A 24743-nucleotide genomic window follows, 5' to 3' on the forward strand; every position below is an offset into this window, starting at 1 on the left:
AAAACCATCTGCTTACAATGCTTATTTAACTCTGCAAGCTGAAACAGATGTTCATTCTTTATTTGTACTTTGAAACTGAAAATTAAGAAGAAAAACTATTTACGCAGCTGCCACATTCTTCCTGTTACAAGGCCAGCCACAGATGGTGTAGCTTTAGATTAGCCCCCCTAACCCCCCCATCATGCTCTTATTGAGTAAGAAGCTGTTAAGGAGCCTGTGCATTGTGTAATAGCTTGTTCTTCTAAGATGCTTGCTCTACATACCATGGAAAAAGCCAGATCTTTTCAAACCAGCTCTTCTTCACTTTGAATCCATACATCATTACTTAGAAAAGACTAGAACAAGATCTTGGCACTGTTTCAAGGGAAAACTCGCTACTGACATTAATAGTGAAGGATGAAGAAACAGTATTTTTATTAACAACCCGACAAACACATTTCCAAAAGAAATGGGTATAACGTTTTCTAGGCTGTCTTATTTAGCCCTGATTTATTGTGGATCTTTTCTTCAAAAGTACATTACATACGTTATTTAAGTCACAAAGAACAAAGTGAAAATAGTGGCTAATACACTTGTGGTGTGAATTATGAAGTGGATTTTTACATTCAGTGCTCAGAAACATTATGCGGTAGAAACCCTTTTCTGCAGACACATTCTGAATCTGTAGATGTGTTTCTATATACACATACTTAAACAAATCTCTTACGAAGCCTTACTGAATTGGGCACCTTCTGAATGCTGACACACAAACTGTAAGGGTCACCCCCCCCTTTTTTCTCACTTTGGTGATGTTAAAAAAAAAAGAGAATAAATAATCAAAACTTATGCATATTTTGATCTAGATCCAGCTTGCAGATGTGTAGTAGTTTATAACTCATCAAAACTACATTTCCAGACACATGGAAGAGAATTGTCTTCCCTGATGGTGCTGAGGAATGCCCATTCAGAACCACAGTCCTACCTTACAGATTATATCTACATTCATCACTGGCTAAAGCAACTTTTTTCCTTATCCGTGGAGACAGCTGATAATTGGAAAAGGTGTAAGTAACTTTCAGGGAGCAGAGTGGTTGCCAGTTAGATGCAAGGTAAGAAGGAGTAAGACATTTGTTCTCAAATGGTGTGACTTTCGATGCAGCCTGCAAACAAGGGTGCCCTACTGAGCCCATGACATTTTGTATAATGGGATGTGTCACAGACATGTAGTGATCATCACTGGAATCAAACCCTTAATCCTACTAGCTCATCCATCATTAAGCACCAGGTACCTCACATGAATCAGTCTCCACAAGGACCCTACAGATTTTCACCATGGGCTCACTGTTAAAGGAGCACTGATGTTTGTTGTGTGAACAGTACAGGGGATGCTGCTGCCAGTGAAGTGTGGCCAAACCAATACAGAGAAGAGTGGGGTGAGCGTGGACCATCTGGCAGACATACAGCATGAAGGCAAATGTACAAAGACACCAGTCTACCCCTGGTGTGCACAAAGGGCTCCCCCTCAACATCTGCACAGGTGTGCAGAGGGGTTGCCAGCAGTGGCAGGCTCCTGGCCACTTCACTTCTGTGGGCTCCTGGCCACCGTTCATCCTGATGTAAAAAGTTGCTTTTGGACATCGTTTTCTTGTGGTTATATCCTTCAATGATACCAGTCTATAACAAAACATTTTCTCTGTGGGTCTCCTTATTGCTACCTCCACAAGCACCGTTGTTTCTATACCCTGTAGTACACAGGGAATGTAAGTCTGGGCACTCTTCTTGGTGTGTATATATAATAATCTTACTGTTCCAGGAAAGAGATTAGCACTCACCCCTAACATCTATTGCTACAGGTATACTACAAATCATCCTAACAAATCTGTCTTACAACAATGTCACAACTTTATCTAGCACAAGTGCTATTTGGACACAGCGATGCTCTGATGCAGTGCATGACTTACGGTCATTACACAAACAATGCTGTCACCACAGAGTTCAACCCCCGCACTCTCTTCCCTGCAGGACTTTCTGTCTTTTACCCCTCCCACTGACAACAGGTAATAGGTGTTCTTCAGAGCTTGTCAGTGCTGCTCCTGTATCAGACACAAGGAAAACTGTACATATCCCACCAAGAATGATCTTTTAAGACAGAGCTTACCAAGACCTAAGCAGTAACTGTAGAAGATGCCCCTTCCACTTTTTTTTTTTATTTAGAGTTGCCCTGACACAGTTGCATGTCTCACTTGGTATCCCCTAGGATCTAGACTAAATGAAAATGCTTTCATCAGACATACACAATAGAAGGGTGGAGATGACCATACAATATCAGAAAATGAGAAAGAAACTCATTGGCAAAATTAGCCCTCCTGAAAGCTGGTACTTTTCTTCTTTGTCTTTTTTTCCTCCTGTTGGTGTCTCAAGACCATGACTGAAAAACGGGGAAGTGAATGTTGGAGCTTGCAAGCAGCAGAGTTATGCCTCAGCGGCTTGAAACAAAATCCACTTGACTCATAATGTCGCCTGTGGGGAAGGAGAAGAGAGACAGTACCTACACTCTGGCACTAACATAATCACCATTTTGAAAGCATTACCCGAGACAGCCATGTACTTACTGTTTTGGCCTAGCTAACTTACCTACTGTGTGCTTCCCCAGGCAGTTATTGCACTGGCTTCTAGTCATATGCCTTCAGTAAAGTGCATTGGCTTGGACTGAAGCAATTTCACCTTCAGCATAATCTCTGCTACTCCAGAACCTGTCCTACAGCAAGTTAACATGAATTTTCCATAACCACAGAAGGTGCAGTCAAGTTACCATCATAGCTTAGAAATGGAAGAGAGTTTGACAACAGATACTACAAAAATGAAAGTGGGTGCAAGGTAAAGGCACGTTTTGCAAATACTTTCCACATCACCACTGTAGCAGCCTTTCCTGTTAGGCAAGTTTAAAGGAAGAGATTCTCCATTTAATGAGGTGTTCTAATTAGTTCCTCCCCAAACTATTTTTCTGTGCATTCTTCACCCTCTCCCCCTATACATTAAAATTATTGCAATTAAAAGGCACATTACAAAATGCTTCTGTTAATTAGTCCCCTCCCACAACTGTACCTCTTTATGGTCCAGCCTCAAAGATTTCTGTAAGCAGAAAAGTTTCGAATCACAGCAGAAGGGTATTATCAGAGTTGTTCACCCAAAGGGATTACCTAAATTGCTGATGGGTAGCTCAAAGAGTACAGGATTATTCTCATACAGCTAATCAGTGCACATTCAAGTCATCTGAGTATTAAATCTGCCACGATGGACTGAGAGGAAAGATGCATCTCCTAGTAACTAGCATCCTTACCATAAAGTCTGTGGCTACAAAGAGTACGAATCGTCTTCATCAAAAATTAATTTCCTCTGTCCAGCTCGAAAACTGATCTTACTGCTTGTGGGATCAGTCCACCAAAACAGGTTTTAATAGCTGTTCTGCCGATACACAAACAGCTTCCATCTGCAGCATTTCCTCCCAGTAAGTACTTTTCACAGAATGTGAAGGTCAAACAATTTTAAGAAGGGTCTTACCTAAAACCTCCTCTGGAATTCTTCCTGTTTCTCCAGAGACTGGCTGTTCTGGAAAAACATAGTCCTTTCATACACATATCTTTTTCTCTGTAAAGTGATAAGCAATTCTGAGTCATAGCAAGCGTTGTGCTGTAGAGCTATGCAATTTGCAGCAGGGCTAAGTGTTAGCAGTCTAACTTTAACACTGAGCTTTACTTAAGCATGGGTAATTTTACGACATAATTACTCTATTGCTAAAGAATCTGCTACCTGGGCAACACGTTTCTCTATGTTTGGTGAAACTGGAACACTTGGAAAAGCTGTCACAGCTTCAAAGTTAAGAGCTTTAAAAGTTTAAAAATAAAGCTTTTGATTTTTGAAGTTGTGACAATACTTCCAAATTTTTACTTAGGCCAGTTTTAGAAATCAGAGCTGTACTACAAACTTGTATCTTTAATTAGCGTAAGCTTTATATTTTAATTCTAGTGGCTATTAATCTCAGCTTGTACATTTCACCTTTTGGATCACTGGCTCCCTGTATTTAGGGTAATTTTAATTTGGAGAGTTTCTAGCTTTTTCATTGCATAGGTGACAGCAGGGAGCAAGGTAAATTCTTCCTTGTCCACATACTTTTTTCCTAATGTAACTTTAAATTCAAAAAAATATAGTAAAATAATTTTATTTCACATTCTACTGTTTTATTTAGGGTTTCCTTAGCTGCAAATCAAATTTTGGAAAGCTATTAAATTGTAAGAGCCTCCTTGCCCTCTCCCTTCATCCCACCTTTCATTCTGGCAACACCCACAGCTGTTCTTTTGATGTATCAGTTCAAAATAGCCATTTATCTTTTGAAATGCCAACTTATAGGGCTGGGAAAAAGGTTTCTGGGGGTTTTTTTTTTGGTTGCTGTTTGTTTTGTTTTAAAGGGAAATAAAACCTTATTTAGGAAAAAATACTTTATTTTTCCAAAACATGTTTAGACAGATTGCAACAAGAACAAAGTACAGTACAAAAATGACTCACACAGCCTGCAATAGTTAATAAAACACTAATCAAATACCTAACTTTTTGTCAAAGTCCTTTTGGGTACAAAATACATTTTTCATATTACAGAGGTAATGCCCACTTTACGGTGGCATCAGATAAAGTTTGTAAGACCATTATAACACAGTCACTAGTATTTGCTCTCTATATATACCAGCTTTTGACATGGTTTTTTTTTTACTCCAGATGCACTGAGTGTAGTCTGAAGTCAAGTATAAAGTTCTTTCCTTGTGTCAGGAGTTCAGCATTAACTTCAGCAGGTTTGCCTGGAATCTACCAAAAGCCTTTCTTGGGTAAATATTTATATCCTGGTAGAAGCTTTTTGCACCTGTCAATCCAAGCAGCGCCCATACACCATTATCCCTTTTTTCAAAAGGGAGCAGCTGCACAAAATGCGATGGCATAACTGAATAAATTTTTCTCCCTCAAAGCCTACAGCTTTTTTTGCTACCTTTCACAACTAATTGTGAACTGCAGTGTGTGGCATGCCAAACAAACCTAAAAAGAATATATGTGATAAGTCAAAAACTGTCAAGGAGTTTTCTCCTCCCATGCCCATCTTTGCAGAGGAGGCTAAAACAAGTCAGTATAGGTTGTGATCTCTTCTGCAGTATTCTAACATTAAGGAAGATTAAAAGATGGGTATTTTCTTTCCTCCTATGAAACTGTAATTTAGTCAACATAAGCAGGAGTGAAGCATTTGACAAATTCTATTCACATGCAATGTATGAACAAAAAATTATCGTCACACCTTTACTTTTATTTCCATGCCAATATTGTCTCTGCGATTACGTCAAGAATCTAATATTTCTGTTGTCATCATTTGTTTTGCACTGCAAAGCTTGTTTTGGTCAATCTTGTTTTCCCTTTCTATCTAAACCTTTCAGAAAAAGCTAAGAGTGAAGTCTGTAGATACACAAAACTAGAGCATCCACTGCATTAAAGCTTGAGGGCGCAGGGACATAAGAGGCACTTGTGTCCCATGCAGTGGAATACAGTGCAAAGAGTCCCAAGCCAGCTGAGACTCCAGCCAGCCATTCCATGCAGCACAGAATACTGGCATTGCATTTATAAACAGCACAGGTCTAAATAGCCTAAAGTCAGCTATATTGTTTACATGCAGCAAGCTTGGGTTCCTCTGCACTGGAATCATCACTGGCTTCCCTGTGCCAGAATAAGCACAGGGAAAGGCAGGTTTTATCAGATCTTTGCAGCGGTTTCTGTCACCCCATTTCACGAAGTCTGCAGATGTTTCTTATCTTATAGTTTTGCTAAGGTTGGAAAATCCAATGCCAACACACGTCATTAAGACTTTCTCCCCACCCATGTGCTCTTCCTCAGGGGTCTTTGTTTCAATTTTAAACATGGTCTGGAAGAAGCTTCTCAAGTGTCGCAGAAACTCAATTCTGAGGGAGAGAAAACAAGTGTTTAAGAAACAAAACAGAAAGCCCATTAGCAGTATGTACTAACGCGGACAGTGAACAGAACATGAATATATTGCTTAGTACAGAGCAACAAGCCTACAGGCTCCAAACATTCTTCTCACTTGTGTTGTAGAGGTGGCTAGTGACCCCTACTGAAACCACTGCACTCTCTGTATAAGCAGAGAGAAAGAATGCCTGCTAACATGGCAAGACAAAATGTTGAGGGAAGAAGAAAGAAAGGAGAAAGAAGAGATGTAGCCAGGCAAGGTCACTTCCTTATGATGCTGACTCTCCATTAGGGCCATAGGAAACCCATTCCAACCTGTGGTACTCCCCCCACCCCAAAGTTTAAAGCAGAAATAAAAGATAAACAGGGACAGCCAAAGAGCTTGGCCTTGGGTGCATACTTTAAGAAGAGAGACATCAGATCCTAAAGCATGTGTTTGATTTTTATTACTAACTTGTCCACTTCTTAGTGAAATGTTTCATTAGAATCACATTCAGTCTCAGAATTCTTCCTGTTTTCTCTCATTTTCAGAAAAAAGAAAAAAAAAGTAATTTTCCTTTCATCACTTTAGAATGAGAGGCACGAAAAGACTAAACAGACACAATGCTCCTAAACGCACACTGACTGGAGGGCAAGTGACAGGAAAAACTACTGAAAAGTATAAAAAAAACCCCCAAACAAAACAAAAACAGCCAAGAAAACATTCCTATGGGCTTACCCAAAACAGGGAACAAGCAATTACACCAAAAGGCTACAAATACAAAATTGGCAATAGCTCCTGACGGAAGTCTGGTCTCTTCCAGTCATGGCCACAAGCAAGTCTGCAGTCTTGAGCTAAGGTTTAATCTCCTGCAGCAACTGGTATGTGCCCTTCTTAGGTTAAGTTTAACCTTTAAAGAAAGGGAATGTGCACATCAAGTCCACACATTTGTTTGGCTGGCAATCTGGAAAAAGTCTCTGCTCTACATGCTGAGAGCATAATAGCAAGCTAATCACACTTACATCATTATACCAAATCAAGAGAAAGTACCCAGAAAATGGGAACCAGGAGACCAAGAGGGTAGGACTGTCCCCACTGCAACACCATGAGGCCTCTGAAAACCTCCTGGCAGCTCCTATTCACAGAAATTGTAAATATGCACAACAGAAGTTGCAGGAGCAAGAATTGCCTTATCCACTTCAGTAGGGCAAGCTGCTGCTCCTGGGCTCAGGTATGTGCATGGGGAGAGGAGGGAAACAGTAGGAGCCAGACAAAGAGAGGCTGCTGTTACCTGTACTGTTCTGTGCTTACCAAGATCTGAGTTATCCCTGGGGCAGTCAGCTGAACATCTCTGCAGCGTGAATGTGGGCACATGGCTCCCCATTTATACCTTTCTACCTCACCTTCCTGGGCTGGTAACAGGCCTTAGCATGGATACCAGCTCTCTCATCTCTCAAATGGATTAACAGTGAAAAGCACCTTTTCTTCCATGTCTCCCCAGCTGCAAAGTTTCTGGTTGCTGCTATAATATGCAAATGGGCATATGCTGGCACAAATGCTTCAGTAAAGCTGACAGGCAACAAGCTCTGTACCAGCCTTCTCCTTAGCTGGGTCCTTTCCCAGAGCTCTGGCACTCTGACAGGAAAGCAGCCAAGCCCAAAACAGCAGGATCAGCATGCTGAACTGCAAGGAGGGCACCGAATAAACTGTACAAATGCCAGAGGCAGCATGCGAGCCAGATGCTCAGGGAAAAATCCTAAAAACTGATCAGCAAATTCTGCAACATGTTGGTGGGATCAGTTCAGCCTGTACCTCTCTTTGCACATATGTAGGCTACCACGCTTCTCTAATTCTCCCTTTTGAATAAAGGCAGAGTGAGAAAAAGCAAGAGAGCTTTGCCACAGCCATGAGCGGGAGTGCAGGGGGGGCTGCCTGGGGATGTTGGGGGAGAATTTTGGAGCAGAGAGAGTCCAGCTCTGACTTGCAGCAGTAGAAGCACAAGTGGTAAGAGCCCTGGAAACAGGCAAACAAGATGGGGGGAGGTCAGGGGTATGTGACAGAAGTGCAGCAGAAAGCAGGTTTGTATTAGCTTGAGGTTGATATGGGTCGCGTGTGGGAAGGTTTGCACCTCAAATTAATAGTGGAGGCTGCACCAAACATACATGTACAGAGAAGTTTTATTTTGCAGGAAGTTTAGACTGTGTGGTCAGGCAAGAACAAGGCAGAGCTGAACACTTTTCCTCAGGCCCAGGGACAGCTACATGAGCCACACTGGAGGTTTCCTCAGAGCCAGTGGCTTTCAAATAAAGAACAATCGGACTACCAAAAAAAAAAAAAAAGTCCGTTTACCTAAGTGCTATCTTTTCCCAGAAGCAACACCAAAAGGTACACAACCACTTCACACGTCTTAGCTCACTGTCAGGGCAAAGTGACCAACTCGTGGATCAGTGCAAGAACAGACCTGCGCGCCAGCAACACCTTCTTGGTTCGACTACCCCGAGACAAGCGCAGGACACAGTCTGGCAGCGCCGGCGGCCCCGGTATTGCTGCCCCGCGTCCCGCCGGGGACGTTCCCCGGCCGCTGCCCGGGAGGAGCCAGGCCTGACCGGCAGCTGCCGGCCGCAACCTGCGGCCAGTGCCCGGACGCGCGGGCCGCCAGGGGGCGCCGCGCTGCCTGCGGGCCCCGGCCCCGGCCCCGGCCCCGGCCCCGGCCCGAGGGGCAGCGGGTGGGGAGGAGGGAGACGACCGGTCGAGGGTCTGGGTGCGGGCGGGCACGGTCACCCCCGACCCCGGGCAGGGCTCGGGCAGCAATCGAAAGCGGCAGCCCGGCCGGGCAGAGGCGCCCTGCCCGAGGCAGGCCCGCCTCGGGGGCTGCACCTGGCCTTGTCCCCTCCCCTTGAAGCCCCTAAACCTCTGTGCAACCAAGGGCCGGGGCACTCAAGCTTTCCCTTTGCTCTCCTTCATGTACCCCGGGCTCACGCCAGTTCACCTGCACGCACCTGTCCTGCAAGACCTATCTCTGCCAGGTGGCAATACAGCCAGCACACTGCATTTGATTTTAAGCTCAGCTTGACAGAGAGGCACTTAACTTCCGTGAGATCTGGAGCATCAGATGAGAGGAAGTAATCCAGATGGCCGCAGGCCAAGTGGTCTTTTTGGGACTGGTGTCCCCAGTGCCTCTGAGGACAGCCATGCTCATGGTGTTGCCTGCCTGCCCACCCCTCACCCCCCTGCCCTGTGCCATTCGTGGGGGCAAAGGATGCCTCCTGTGGAAATACTTGGGAGACGGTTTCTCCTCCTGATGGATGTATTCCAAAGCACCACGTCCCCACACAGTGCTCTCATCCGCCAACTGAACCGTCACATTCATGCTACATTGTGCTAGACAGGGAAGCCACTCTAGCATAACACGGCTTATAAATAGCTTCAGCTTCTGCAGGGTGAAAATGTTAAATGTAGAGATGTCAGAGCCCCAAGAGAGAAAAGAAGGGACAATGAAGCGGAACATGACAGTACTGCAATTTACTTCCAAAGCCTGGGCATCTAATGAGTTGCTCAGGAGCCAAATTTCCCAGCCCTTTATGAGCTGCCTTAGTGAGGCCACAGGGGTGCTGCAGACAGAGCTGTGTGATCTCTGAATAGATCCTCACAGGACTGATGAGTCACAGATTCTCACAGAATCACAAATTTTAGGATCTCAAGTGACACACGCTGCTTCAGGATGTCTGCTCCTGACCTTCATTCCTGCCACACACTCCTAGCTTGGAAGAAGTGACAACCCACCCATGTGAAATCAGCCTGCTTACAAAATAAAAGTGCGCTTGCGTGATTTTCATAACAAAAAAAAAACCAAACAAAAAAAGACTGGACAATGACAAGTGATTGGTTGTTTCACATGCTTGAACTGTGCACTTCAAATACCAGTATCTACTCTCTGTAAGCCTTTCACATGGATACTTACCTTAACCCTGTGCAATGGGAGGCTTCCCTGTCTTCCCCTCAAAATCTTATGAATGTTGTTTCCAAGATAACAGGGGTTGAGAATAGCAGTTAGGCAATTTCTAGCTCTCAATGTGATGGCACCACCATTCTTCAGTTATCACAGTACTGTACCTTTCATGTATACAGCACCGGTACCATGATAACTGAAAAAGGACAGTTCATAGTCTTATTATTTGATGCCTTTATCAGATAAACAACCCTCCCTCCATTTGATTAAAGGAAAACTGCTCAGTCTCTAGGTATAACTGTGATCTAGTCAATCACTTGTCAGTCTGATAGAGTAAATGAAATTTTTGATACTCGATGCCCTCTCCCTAACCTGCCTGTTGCAACTGGCAACGTAAGAAACTTAGTTTTTTCCTATCCTCTGAACAACTGCCAGCCGCAAAGCTTTAATAAAAATCGAGACTGAAGGATTAGATAGAAGTCCGCTGCCCAATAGGGCTAAAGCTTTGGGGCTGCACATAGCTCCACGAATTGAACTCCTAAGCTGCTTCCTGTGGACAACCACAGCTTTAGCATTTGGCTAGCCATTTGAAACATGCCATTTAATGCCACAGCTAGAGAGAGATCACTAGGAAAACACGGTAGTGTATGCTAGGCAACAAAAAGCAAACTGATGTAGGCATACAATCCAAGACCAAGAACCAACAATAAACCCCATCTCTGCAATTCTCAGAACCAGGAATAATATAGAACAGTACAGGAATCATCTTCTAACACAAAGAAATAAACACTAGGTAACTTAGACCACCTGTCTCGCTTGAGGATGGATACAAGTTGTTCTATTCATAGCCACGAGCAAAGTCTTCCATATACACAAAATAGCTGTGCAATAAAACTTGTGAATTAAACAAGACTGGGTAATTGAACTGAACAAAACAACTTACGTGTATGGAGACAGAGGTCCTAACAGGACTTTGGAAACATCCCGTTGTCCAAGGGTCATGAGGAGCAGAGCAAGGCTCTGATTTGTTGAATCTACACAGCCTCCCTGCAAACCAAAATGTTTTAATAATTAATCTCTGTACAAACCAGAAATTGGGATGGGAGGAGAGTAATGAGGGAGAAAGATACACTTAAAAAGGCTGAATTACTGCTCCCAATTTTCAAAGGCCAAAAAGATAAAAATCTAGGTTTTGTAACAATGACATTAATTTCACATGTCAGGTGGGAAAGGAACAGAACTAAAACAAAACCCAGTAACAAGGTCCCATTAAAGATCCCTCCCATCTCTCCCAACCTGTTCTCTTCTAACATCACAGAATGTAAGCACTGCAGAATTTCTTTGCAGTAAACTGAAAACAGGCATGAATTATAGTTCATGTGCATTTGAAGATGTGGCACTTTATGGTAACTATAAATTTATATTTGGACAAATAGTTCAGTGTTAGCAGGCACGAAACAGCAAGTTAAAAGTTGTTTCACACACATCCACCTAAGACCTTGCTGCTAACTTTTGTGGTTTAACATTTGCAAAACATTTTTCCCCCCATATTTAAAATGGGAAGATTTTTTTTTTTTTTGCTATGTGAAAAAGCCATGCATAAAATTATGTAGAACTACACATACTCTTGTACATATTTGACTGTAGTAAGTCATACATGCATGGTAAACTGTTTTATATGCAGAAGGTGTTAACCATGATGCATATGTAAATTAGAATTGGAAGGCTTGCTTTGTTTACCAAGCTTGAACATAAATTAAAAGGGATACTTCCAGTCAAGACTGCTGTAGACAGAATTTACCAAAACTATTACTATGCAAACACATTGAAAATACAAAAATTATCTGTCATAACATTATTTCAGACTGTCCTCATATCAACCCTGATCCACAGCCACATGAAACCTGTGAACAGTTTCCTGCTGGATCAGGCCTAATGCTATGCCCTCTGAATATGTTCTCTGGAGAGACCAAAACTAAAAATTCATCCTTTTAAAACCAAATTCTCTAACGAGGTAAACTGACAGTTTTGTGGGCAATGAGTAACCTGTCATCATTTTAAGAGATAACACCATCCAAAAAGGCAAGAGGGTGCAAAATAAATTTTGGACTACATAGATTAAGAAAACACAATGACGTGACAACCTCAGCACATTTACTAAGTGAGAGGCCAGAAAGGAGGACCTTTCCAAGGAGAGTTACTGAAGGTTTAATTTTCAAGATAGCCTAGCTTCAGTGTGACAAGTCTCAGCTCTGTTCTTCTGAAAAAGCCTCTGCACTTCATGCAACAAATGATACACCACAAGAAAGGAAACAACTTCATTACGTTCACTACCATGACTTAACTCCTAGCAACATGCTCTTACAGCAGCCCTCACCCTTTTAACTGCGTGAACCTGCCATACCAAGTGAAATTCATGCACTCAACCTAATGCTCTCTGTGGGACTAATAAAAATTGTGCTGTATCTTGAGTGAACATGGTACCTGCAGAATTTGCTGGTGCGATCTAGGGCCACAGCTCTCACCAGCTATATTTGCCAATCTGAAACATGTACAAGAATCAGATGAGAGTTTGGTAAGGAGTATTCCTGACACAGGACTTCTGTATTTGTAGTTCGGTTAATAATTCAAAATGCTTTTTATCACTTGGATGAAAACTTCACCTTTTCTGAGCTTTTTTTTTGTTTTTCTAAAGCTGAAAACATTATAAAAAATGTATTTTTATGACCAAATTTATACAAAAGCTTCAATCAGCATGGAGACAACCACATCCTAAACAACATAGAAAAACATGATGCATCTATCACGTCCTAGCTGCTTACATAAGCTCTCTTGCTGCAGTAAGTCAGTTGTCCCTACTGTTGTTGTGCACTAACAATGCGCTGTTATGCCCATTCCCATATAGTCAGCTGCCAGACAGGGAAATTAAGTGATCTGCTTGTAATCTAATGATGACAGAACAGTAACTTGTGTCAAATGAGGGACATGCCACGCTGAAGGAGGCCAACTTTTTTCTCTCAATCCACCTGCCACTTACTCAAGAATTCAAAATCAAAAACAACCCTCCCAAGAGAAATGGGATGGGCAAAGTCAGAGCCAAAGTACTGAGATGCATTCCAAAATATCTGATGCTTGTTACCAACCTCGGATGCAGCTTCTAGTTCATATTAACTCAGTTTATGGCAGTTTCTCCATTATTGTTTCCATTGAAAACAGAGCCAGATCCAGCTGGATGTGACAATTAGAGACACATATCACTTAAAATCCTGTCCATTTTGAAATATTGTTATACAAATAGAGGGTAGATTTAGATTAGATGTGTAAGGAAGAAATTCTTCACTGTGAGGGTGGTGAGGCACTGCAACAGGTTGCCCAGAGAAGCTGTGGATGCCCCATCCCTGGAAGTGTTCCAGGCCAGGTTGGATGGGGCTTTGAGCAACCTGGTCTAGTAGAAGGTGTCCCTGCCCATGGCAGGGGAGTTGGAACTAAATGATCTTTAAGGTCCCTTCAAACCCAAACCATTCTGTGATTCTAAGATGAAATACCACAGCTGACACGCACATACTAATATCACAACTCTGGGTATTGGACAACAGTGTTTCAAAGAGGATTATTCTCTGAGCTTGACTGCAGCTTTGATTTAGTCTTCATTATATTTTGGCATACACACAATTTCCTCCCTTACCTGTGTACACACTTGCATGCCTCAATAATGTGTTATGTGAAGTGCAGACGTTGGTTCATTTCCCCCTGTCCCCCCCAGAAGAATGGAGCACAGCCTTGTCATACTGATGTAAGGCCCTCTTGGAAATTAAGCCTTCAGTGAAATGCTTCACTCATTTTAGCTCTAGCTAAATAAAACAGCCTTACCCCTCCTGCCCCCGCAAGCCCCTCTAACAACTCGATCTTTCTTCATTAAAGAACTCAGCCTTAAATAAGTATTGCATCCTCGCCTATTTTTCATGATCACAAGGAATATAAACATTCAATGCTTTTCCAGTTCTTCCAGGCCTTTCCATTCTGCCAGTCACCTGCTATATAAAGCTACCATAACCAATGCCTTTCAAAGACGAGAGGAAAATCCTTATTGGCCTTCTACAATTAAGCTTAGGTAAGAACTGTGTATGGATTTGTAAAGACAATGCTAGCCAGTCACTCCACACCTTCTCTTTCAGTGCCACTGCCATTAGCACTGTGCCACTTATTATTAGTCAATTAGCTCCGACATCTTTCCATCAACAAATATACATAAAAAAAGCTCCACTGATTCCAAGAATTGTACGACCTCTTTCATTTCTTTTTGAAGGCTGAGTAAAAGGGACCATTTAGCACTTAGCAAGACTCAAATCCTTAGATTTCCTAGGTGGATAATAGCAAGGAGTAAGCAAGCACTTCAAGAGATGTCCCTGGGGCCCTTTAAACAGTAATGAACTCCAGCAGATTTGTGGGTGACCCCGACAGCTAAAACCCTTCTACAGAGAATTATGTCCAATGCTCCCAGGATGCCCTTTTGTGGTCAATCCTCCCTGGCGCCTGCAGCACAGTACCTACAGGCAAGGACACAGATGGAGAAACAAATCTCATCAAGAGAGGATCTAAACACAGGGAGAGAAATTCTCCTTTGAGCCCTGTAAAGAGAGTGGGACTTAAAGAGTGCCTGTTCAGAGCAACCTATTCTTGCTGTGCATTCACAGCTTTCCCAAATTTTCACTGTTTCACTAGTCATCTTATCTAGACAAAGAAACTTAAAAAAAAAGTATCTTCAAACTAAACAAACACTGCATGCTTTACAACATGTTTTTATATCCTCTCTGGGGTCAATGCAAGATCAAACTGACCTAAGCTAAAAAAAAAAAAAAAAAAAAAAAAAATCAATCAATCAGGAACCCAATTCCTGGCTAGAGCTGTGTGAGCATGTGTGTCATAGATAAATTCAAGTGTGCACTCTGAAAACTACAGAACAAACCCCATCATATTGCCTGTGACAGAGGGAGTGGGGAATTAATGAACAGTGAATAAGGACTGAGCACTCCAGTGGATAAGCAGCACAATAGCCAAAAATGCTAACAAACAAGAACTTTTCCACCGTGAGCTGCTGCAGCGGAGGACCGCAAGCAGCCCATACTCTGCCCAGCAATTGTCAGTCACTCTTGCACTGAAATGGCCCACACATAAAATAGCCTTCCAGGAGTGCCATCGGTACCACAGCAGACCACAGCTAACAACCTCACTCAGAATCTGGTCTTCAAAGACACCGAAACCTCATGGCCTATCACTTTATCATTCAAAGACTTGCCTGACCCTGCTTCCTCCTCAAAATGTTGGGGTTTTTTTCTGTTGTCCCAAGATCTTCACTATCCTGGTGCTTTGCAGAATTTGACTCATCACATTCAAATGGCTGCAGTACACTAAAGCAGAAAATTACCTGGTTCAGACCTCTCCAGCCCTCTTCATTTCAGAAGTTCTCTGACACCTGACTCTGAAGAAAGTATAATATCTGGACAAACTCCCTCACTAGTTTCAATCTGTCAAGTGCTGGATGGTTTTCAAAGGAAAAAAAAACATCTATTGCTGCTGATAAAAGTATGTGGAAATTGGATTTTTCATGCCTCCAATCATCTGACTGCCTGAAGACGTTTTGCAAGAGGTTTACACAAAGCAACAAATGTACCAAGTCTTTTTTTTTTTTTTTTTGGAGGGTTGGGGGGAGGAAGCTGAAAGATTTTACAATTCACCTTTCAAATAAAAATAGCTACCTGTCACTACATAACTGTACAAACAGACAGATGTTTCAGTCACTGGTTGTGACTGCATTTTCCATGCATGCTGGACTTTTCAAATGCAAGGTGTCTGGACAGTACCCAGGAAGAATATTTGTTTGTGGCGTTTCTATGAGATAAGAACCCTGAGCTAGAAAGGGAAAGTCCTCTAGCAACATGGTGCATATACTGAATAAACAAAGACAAAATATTAATGGAAGACTGGAACAAGTGAGCAAGTTGGTAATTCAGACAGATGAAGGGTTTTTGCAGCAGGGAAACGAAAATGAGCACAGATGAACAATCTATTACAGGCATGGATGTGATTTATGAGGTTAAGGAGTATTTTTATAATTGACTACATCACCTAACACAGAATCTCATTAATGCCATTTTTAATACTTTGCAAAGTCCTATCGGGTTATTCCAGTTCAGAGCAATTCTCTTAAAACAGCAAGTACGATTTGTAGATGACTGCCTCCTAAAGGCCAAACGTGTTTTGTCAACACTAACAGCTACTTAGTCTAACGTTTGTGGAGCAGGTATTAAATCAGAAACCACTCTGATGTTAATTGCCTTTTCCGGTTTCAGCTGGGATAGAGTTGTCTTCCTAGTAGCTGGTATAGTGCTATGTTTTGGGTTCAGTATGCAAAGAATGTTGATAACACACTGATGTTTTCAGTTGTTGCTAAGCAGTCCTTATCCGAATTCAAGGATTTTTCAGCTTCTCATACCCAGCCAGCAAGAAGGCTGAAGGGGCACAAGAAGTTGGGAGGGGACACAGCCAGGGCAGCTGACCCAAACTGGCCAAAGGGGTATTCCATACCATGTGACATCATGCCTAGTATATAAACTGGGGGAGGGGGGGCGGGGGAATCACCGCTCGGGAACTAACTGGGCATTGCTCGGTGGGTGGTAAGCAATTGCATTGTGCATCACTTGTATATTCCAATCCTTTTATTATTACTACTGTCATTTTATTAGTGTTATCATTATCAGTATTAGGTTCTTCTTTTCTGTTCTATTAAACCATTCTTATCACAACCCACAAGTTTTACTTCTTTTCCCAATTCTCTCCCCCATCCCAATGGGTGGGGGGGAAGTGAGTGAGCGGCTGCGTGGTGCCTAGTTGCTGGCTGGGGTTAAACCACAACACTTGTATTGCCAATCGCCTCTTTTCACTTTGAGTTCAATACCATCAGATCTCAGCATATTTGACTTTGTGATGATCACCATAAAGTGGCCAGCACTGAGGCTAGCTACTTTTTTTTTTCCCCCTCCTTCTTCCTCATGTGTTTTCCCACTCATAATGCCCCATTCCAACCACTAGTTTAAGAGCATTGACTCTATTACAACTTCATTATTAAAAGAAATAACAGCCAATGTGAGGCCAACTGAATTCTGTTACAGACAGAAAGCAACAAAAGAAAAAATTTGCCACTACTATGATTCACAGTAACATCTCCTGGACATGGGAAATAACATGGCCCAGTAAGTCACTACACTGTTAATGGAACCACGCAAAACCACTCCTTACCTGGATGAAGATGACACTGGCAGCATCAGATCATTTCTCTATTTGGATCTGAGCCTGTCTGAGGGTGCCCCAAACCACTTCTTCCTTTACCAATACGTCATCACCTTCTTCCCTTACAGCTATACACACAAAGCATATTGACCACTTACCCTGTAGACCTCCTCAAGCAACAGCTTAGCACAATTCTGGCCAAGTTCCTCGGGAAGCACAGCTGCTCCCTGGCCCTGAGGGTTTGAGGCTAGCTCAGCACTGAGAATAGTGCCATTGATTGTTTCTGCAGTAAGGCACATGCCAAAACCTGGTGATCTGAAAGGAAGGGAAAGAGTGCATTTGCTTTAAGGACAAAAATCAAGTAGTGAGCCAAGAACTACTCCCAGCCAACCTCCTCCTCAAGTCATGAACAGCTCCTCACCCAGAACAATATTGGGAATCTGGACTTGCTGACAAATGTCCTGTTCTACACACTTGATTCACGCTGGAAAAAACTTTAACAACAGTATTTAAAAGTTAACCCCCAAACCCCACTTGCCCCAAATCCACCGTGCTGGCTATTCCAGGCACAAACTCTTTGGAAAGAAAAAAAGAATAATAAAACACCCAAGCCTCAGACATACCCTCCTCTACTAAAAAAATAGTATCTTTCACATTTATTTAATTGACATTTGATGAATATTTCAAAGGTATCTGGAGTTTCTTCCCTGCAACATTCAAAAACAAAACTAACTTTCTTGAGGGACTGAGCTCTTTCCCTGGAAGCTTCAATATTTAGCAAGATTAGATCATAGCCATGGCATCAAACAGAATAAAAAAAAAAAGTTGATCCACATCACTTGTTGTCCTGGTTTTGGCTGGGATTGAGTTAATTTTCTTTCTAGTAGCTGGTAAAGTGTTAGGGTTTGAATTTAGTATGAGAAGAATGTTTATAACCCACTGATGTTTTCAGTTGTTGCAAAGCAGTGTTTAGTCTAAGGTCAAGGGTTTTTCAGCTTCTCGTGCCCAGCCAGCAAGAAGGCTGGAGGGGCACAAGAAGTTGGGAGAGGACACAGCCAGGGCAGCTGACCCAAACTGGCCAAAGGGGTATTCCATACCATGTGAAGTCATGCCTAGTATTTAAACTGGCAGAAGTGGGCTGGGTGGATCGCCGCTCGGGAACTAACTGGGCATCGGTCGGCAGGTGGTGAGCAATTGCATTGTGCATCACTTGCTCTGTATATTCCAATTTTTTATTATTATTATTATTATTATATTGTCATTTTATTATTGTTATTATTATCGTTATCAGTTTCTTCCTTTCCGTCCTATAAACTGTTCTTATTTCAACCCACAAGTTTTACTTGTTTTTCCCTGATTCTGTCCCCCATCCCATTCAGTGGGGAGAAGTGAGTGAGCAGCTGCGCAGTGCTTCGTTGCTGGCTGGGGTTAAACCATGACACTTGTATTTCCAATTGCTTCTTTTCACTTTGAGTTCAATACCATCCAAATTACAACTGTGTAAGAATTCTGAACACACGATTTGAAGAAAGAAACCAAAACACCCTATTTTCCTTTGAGTTTAGGATCCTACAAAATGGTATTGTGAGAGTTAAGAAACACTTTTGCTACAACAAAGTCACCGATGGCCGAGTACAGCTTGCTGAGAAATCAGAAGGTTGTAAGTAACAAAAAAAAATAGTCATAAGATCCTCTTATTTATAGGCTCTGGAAAAGCACCAATAACTAGCCATTCAAATAAGGTTAACTTAACTTTACTCCACATAGAGGGTTTCCCATAGTTCTGGGCTCCTGCTGCCTCCACCACCCAACTTCTTAATTAAAATAGTCCCACTGACTCAAAACTGTAAGGAATGTCACCAACATCAACAACCCACAAAACAACCCCAAACACCATACACAGAAACTCTCCCAGTGCCAGAAAAACAACAGTTCCTCCAGAGGCATTTCAGTTGGGCAGGAACAAAAAGATATCAGTGGTTCCCCCTCACATTTAACTGCCTGCACTTGCTGAACAACACAGAAGGTATGTGAAAGATGTTTCTCTTCTCCTTTCCTTCCTCTGAAAGAGAGAGATCTACACAGCAAGAAAAGAACAGTGTCAAAGATGTTATTTTTTGGACAAGTATCCTTTAATAACTATACCCCCGGCAGATTTTGTTAGCGTTCAGTAGCATGTGTCAATCTGCCTAAATAAAAATTAAAATCATCCAGTGCCTCATGTATGTGCAGACAGTATTAGGAAGCATCTGCACAGGCAAACTTTTTTGCTGCAAATGCTCAAAACAGAACCGGGAAGTTTTTGTTTAGAGACACATTATAGGTGGCAGAAGATATAATGTATTTCCTGAAGGTTTTGGCACTGTGGAAGGGATACAGTCCACAGTCCAACGCCTTATATTCTGAAATCAGGGCTTGGTTTGGGCTGAGCACAGGTGGGCTGAACTAGTCCTCACCAGAGGCAGCACTGCCAACAATGAGGCATACTGCTTTCCTTCCTTGTCCTGCTAAGACACACACACACAAGCACTGGGAACCAGGTAATAAAAAAAGCTTTGCCAAAGTGTCACAATGTTAGTATCACGTATACTGCAATTGTACTGCCGCCATACTTATGCTGAATGTGACAGCACAGCAGCATCAGAAAGCCACATCCACCAGCAAGGTGGAGGGGGATTCAGTTCCTCTTCCCAAGCTATTATTAATCCCTCTGCACAGGCTAGCCATGCAAGTAGCAGATGTAATGCTGCTGCCCCAATTAATTTTTTTTCACTTTATAGACAGATTAAAAAAAAAAAAAAAAAAAAAAAAAAGACTGCAAAACCACACAGCTCCCAAAAAAGTTTTCACAATTTTGATCACTGTTAACAGTCTGGAGCCACAAGACTTACTTACCTGGGATATTAAATATGATGAAGGATTGCAAAAGAGGAAAAAATAAGTGAGTCAACAATTTTTAGATTTGTAAACCAAACAAATTTTCTTTAAGGTAGTGTTTCAAAAAGCAGAAACAGTGAAAAAAAATGTGCATGTTTGGATTGAGCATTGTCATGGTTTAACCCCAGCCAGCAACTAAGTACCACGCAGCCACTCACTCACTTCCCGCACAGTGGGATGGGGGGATAGAATCAAAAGTGAGAAAATTCCTGGGCTGAGATAGACAGTTTAATAGGTAAAGCAAAACACACTCGTGCAAGTAAAGCAAACCAAGGAATTCATTCAGCCCTTCACATTGGCAGGCAGGTGTTCAGCCATCTCCAGGAAAGCAGGGTTCTATGATGCATAACGGTTACTTGGGAAGACAAAATGCCATCACTCCTGAATGTCCCCTCCTTCCTTCTTCTTCCCCCAGCCATATATGCTATGTGAAAGGACATTCCTTCAGCTATTTATGTAATGCTACAGCAGAAGACAACCCATACAGCTCAAACACTTTCTAAAACAGTTTGGTCCCATCCTTAATACTACCATTTCCATCAGAAGGTGTACAGTCAAGTTCGAATGTTGGTTTTCACACTATAGCATGGCACCTCTGATCTTAATCTCACTTCAAAGCAACAGGTTTAAAACTGTTGCTGTTAGTGGCAGTAACAATGTATTACATTCCTTGTTTCAGAAAACACACAACTTATATCCCTGTACCATCAGTGACACAAATGTATCTAATTGAGTCATTCAATTTTTTCCCCAGGAGGAATATTTATTTCAAGTCAGCAAAATAGAAGATCACTGTCTAAAATTCAATAAAATTACAAATCAGAACACCCTAACAGATGAACAAATGCAGAATTACATTTCTGTTCCCTGTGAATACTGGATACTCACTTTCCAGAGCTGACCCCCTTCATATGATCTGTGTAGATATAAATGTCTGGGAGGAATTTATTCAGGATGCTCCTTGCAGATTCCACCATTCTGTTTGCCATCTGTGGTGACACTCTGACAGAGTATCTACATTTCCAAGCTAAGAAATTTAATTGTGGTCACAAAAGAAAATTAAACCAGAGACTGACAAAAGTGTCCAAGAGGTCCCAATGCATTATTTCAGCAAAGTGGTTTTGTCCTGTACATCCATTCATGAGCACTGGTCCATTTTCCTAAGAGCTTCCTACAGTCTTTTCACTGATGTATGTTGAAGTGAAGTACACAGAACATGTGCAGAACAGCTTACTGTGACTAGGCAAACATCTATCTTAAAAATGCCATTCAGTAATTTTAAACTGCTTTTCTGTCAACCTGTGCTTTCTTATGAGGGAGGAAGTTCTGCATGCTCTGCTCTTCTTATACTACTAAAAGATGGTGATGAGTGAAGTTTCTCTAAATTAGCAGCAAGAAATCCTGTCTTTCTATTTCTATCAGGGAGAAATTGGGTAGATGAAATTAAAGACAAATGTTTTAACAAAAGAAAAAATTAGTTTCAAAAGGCTAAAAAAAAAAAAAAAAAAAGAAAATCTTTGCTCTCTCCAGCTATTTTGCAGTGATGTGAGGCTATCGCATTCACTGGTTCTCTAGTCACTCAGCATGTGAAGGTAATGGTTCCAGGGAAGAAGAAATTACCACCTTCCTGCTCACCCCACCCACCTCCTCACAGTACACAAGAGATGAACTGCCTTTATGCCCTTTTACCCAGGTGCTGCTTCAGTGATATTCCCAACAGATCTTCAAATGTACAAAGCACATAGTGCTCCAAATTCCATCCCAACTATAATGCAGACTCATGCTCTGCACGTTTAACCACCCATCTGTGCCCACATGCACACAGCAATGCAGGGAAACAGTCTCAAACCTCCCAGCTGGCAGAAGGGAATTTCCTTTTCTACGAATTCCTCTTGCATTTTCTTGTGGAGTAGGTAAACCAAAAGCTTTAATATCTTAATGGCAAAACCAGTCAATAATAATCAAATAACTGATCGTTCTGCACAGTTGGTGTACTCAGTATTTTGGATGACTATAAAAGGTTGCTGCAACACAAGCTCCCCAGCTGCGAGGAAGATTTGCTCAGTTGAATCTTGAAGGGACAAAAATGCACATATAAAAGATCTAAGCACTTATCCTTCCAGATGTTTTGTTTTCTACTGGTTTGAAGGACCACTTAATGGTTAAACTAAAATGACATTGCCTCTCACTGGGCTTACTAAAGGCAAACCTTCATCCCTGAGAAAAAGCCCAGGAAAACCTAAAGGAAAGTGGAAGTTCAAAAACCTGTAGCTCACATACATCGACCAAATCCAAAGTGGCCCAGAATGGTGCTGTGTATTAACATCAATTTAGAAAGATGGCACTAAAGCCATGATCATTGCTTCCTCCTTCACACAGAAACAGAGAATAGAACTACTTACTACAGAGGTGGATGGGGGCACAAGGAAATTACTTTCTTCATGGAAAGACCATGACAAACACCACTAAAAGTACAATGACCTGCCTCCTTTTTATTCAACAGCATATGCACCCAGTAAAATTGCTCTCACTTGGCAAAGCTGCACTCATCCAAATGCTGCAGTTTGGGAACAGAGGTCATAGTGTCCTGTTCTCACACACAATTATGTTGGTATGCCACAAAGTAAAAGGAGGAACAGGCTGCAAGTCTGCCCATGTGGCAGGAAACCTGCCCCCGTGGCAGGAAACCTGCCCCCATTCCTGCATTCCTTTTGAGTAATCAAAGCCAGATCATTTTTGGGACTCTCATAATCACAAATTAAACTACAAGTTGACCAATGCTCAAGAGAGAGCAGGAGCTCATGAAATACAACCTATAGCATACCTTACCTGCAAGGCATTTCTGCCTTCTTCCTACAGTGACAGCAGATTCATGACAGATACCATGTAAGAACCAGAAGAGAAAAATAAAGGAAAAAAAAACCCAAATGCAAAACATTAACTAGATGTGCAGTTCTGTTTGCAAAAGTGAGTACTCCACAACAACATTTTGTGCCCTTATCTTTGTGCACAAGTAATACCTCCTCCACTTCCATCTCCAATGGTACTACTGAAGGTGAAGAGCTAACAAACTGCTTTTCATAACACAACAAAAAGCTCAGTTCACATGTGTGCTGTGAGGTGTAAACTGAACTAAGACTTAAGCTCCCATCTAACATTCTGCTAGACTCATTAACAGCCAAGATGCCACCTATTCAATACTTAACAAAACTACATTTTTGTTACTACTGGATTTACACACAAGGCAAGACTCCTTTTAGTGCTGCTACATTATGTGATGGAAGGTATTTTAACTTTTTCTTGCTATTGAAAAAATTTTAAATGGTGCTGTTCAGTTTTAAATTTATTTACTTGCCTACTAACACTTTTTGAACAGCAGCGTTCTGAACATAGCAGTTTTGAGACATGGTCTTGAAATCTATTTGCGTGATCCCTCTGCGTAACGTCACCCTGTGTTATCTGGACACTTGCTCAGCCACATAGGTGCACTTCCGTAACTTCAAGTTGGGAGACTTATTTTTAAGGCAAACTTGTTTAAAAGAAAAACAAACAAACAAACAAGGATACGCAGTTCCTCTGATGCGCTTGATTTTGCCAGGGTCTGTGAACTGAATAGGCTGCAAGACCTTTCTCACTGGGCAAGCAAACAGTATCTCTCCACCCCCTTTGGGAGGCATTCCTCTACGGTTGATCTAGAAACAGTAACGGAGGAAAAAAGCAAGTTAGTAAAGAGCACAAGGAATGTACTTACACACTCAAAAATGATAGCTTTTATTTCACATATAATAAAATGTTCTCAGTAGGGGTATTATGTGAACATAGGTGAGAAAAAGACATCCTAAAGGCAGAACTGGATTTTGCACTGAACCTATATGCAAAAATTCATTTCTTTTTTCCTCCTCTCTCTAAAGTGCAGTAGTGCATGGCTTCTCAATGGAAAACAAAACAAAACCAGACAAACAAAAACCCAAGAACTTTACCAGGAAGGCAACCTTAGCTTAAGATTGGTCTCTTAATACCAAATCTGTATCTCACTGCTGAAGAAAGTCTAGAAGTGTTCGATGCTTAGTATGTATATGGGGGACCAGAATGAACACATTCCCACAAACAGGCCTGGCCAGCCCGAACCTGTCCCACCACTCCAGCCAACATCCATAAGGATGGGGATGGAACATGGGCTCATGGGTGGGTCTGGCTCAGGGGGCCCGTGGCCAGGCAGGGCAGGGCTGTGGGAAGCTGGAGACCGGCCCTGCTGTGGAGTCGCTGGAGCAGGGGCTGACAGTCCCAGAGCGATGACATGTCCTGGGCTATGGGCAGGTTGGGAGGAGGCACCTGGTGGCAGGGGGCTTGGTAGAGCAAACAAAGACTAGTAGTGCAGCTAGGGCCTTCACACATTTTAAATGAGCATTGAAAGGCTACAGTTTCTTTCTCCAACCCAAAAAAATCTATTCTACATCCAGATCTACTGGGCCTGTGAAGAGTGTAGTCTTTAAAGAAAAGTTTCCTTCCTGTATTTTCCAAACTGGAAGCAAACCCCAATCACCCAAACACAGATCCAGCTCCTCTACCGGTGAAGGAGGCAAAAGATTCTACTAT

General features: G+C 42.1%; 1 protein-coding gene across 3 annotated transcripts in view; it reads right to left on the reverse strand.

Moving 5' to 3' along the window:
- Positions 1-397: 397 nt before the first annotated feature.
- Positions 398-24743, reverse strand: part of RCL1 (RNA terminal phosphate cyclase like 1) — a 33641-nt gene continuing 9295 nt past the window's right edge. The window contains exons 5-10 of one of the 3 annotated variants that reach the window (XR_008233619.1): positions 23715-23839; positions 21036-21161; positions 17369-17525; positions 10867-10970; positions 2614-3588; positions 398-2499 (exon numbers count right to left, since the gene is read on the reverse strand). Coding sequence is in view for 2 of the 3 variants with exons in the window: in XM_052777990.1 (XP_052633950.1) it covers positions 5819-5969; positions 10867-10970; positions 17369-17525; positions 21036-21161; positions 23715-23839 (663 nt within the window). In the remaining variant the exon portion in view is untranslated. The other 2 variants (XM_052777991.1, XM_052777990.1) reach the window with 2 other exon arrangements.

The sequence above is a fragment of the Harpia harpyja genome, chromosome Z (assembly GCF_026419915.1).
Source record: "Harpia harpyja isolate bHarHar1 chromosome Z, bHarHar1 primary haplotype, whole genome shotgun sequence".
Classification (NCBI taxonomy): domain Eukaryota; kingdom Metazoa; phylum Chordata; class Aves; order Accipitriformes; family Accipitridae; genus Harpia; species Harpia harpyja.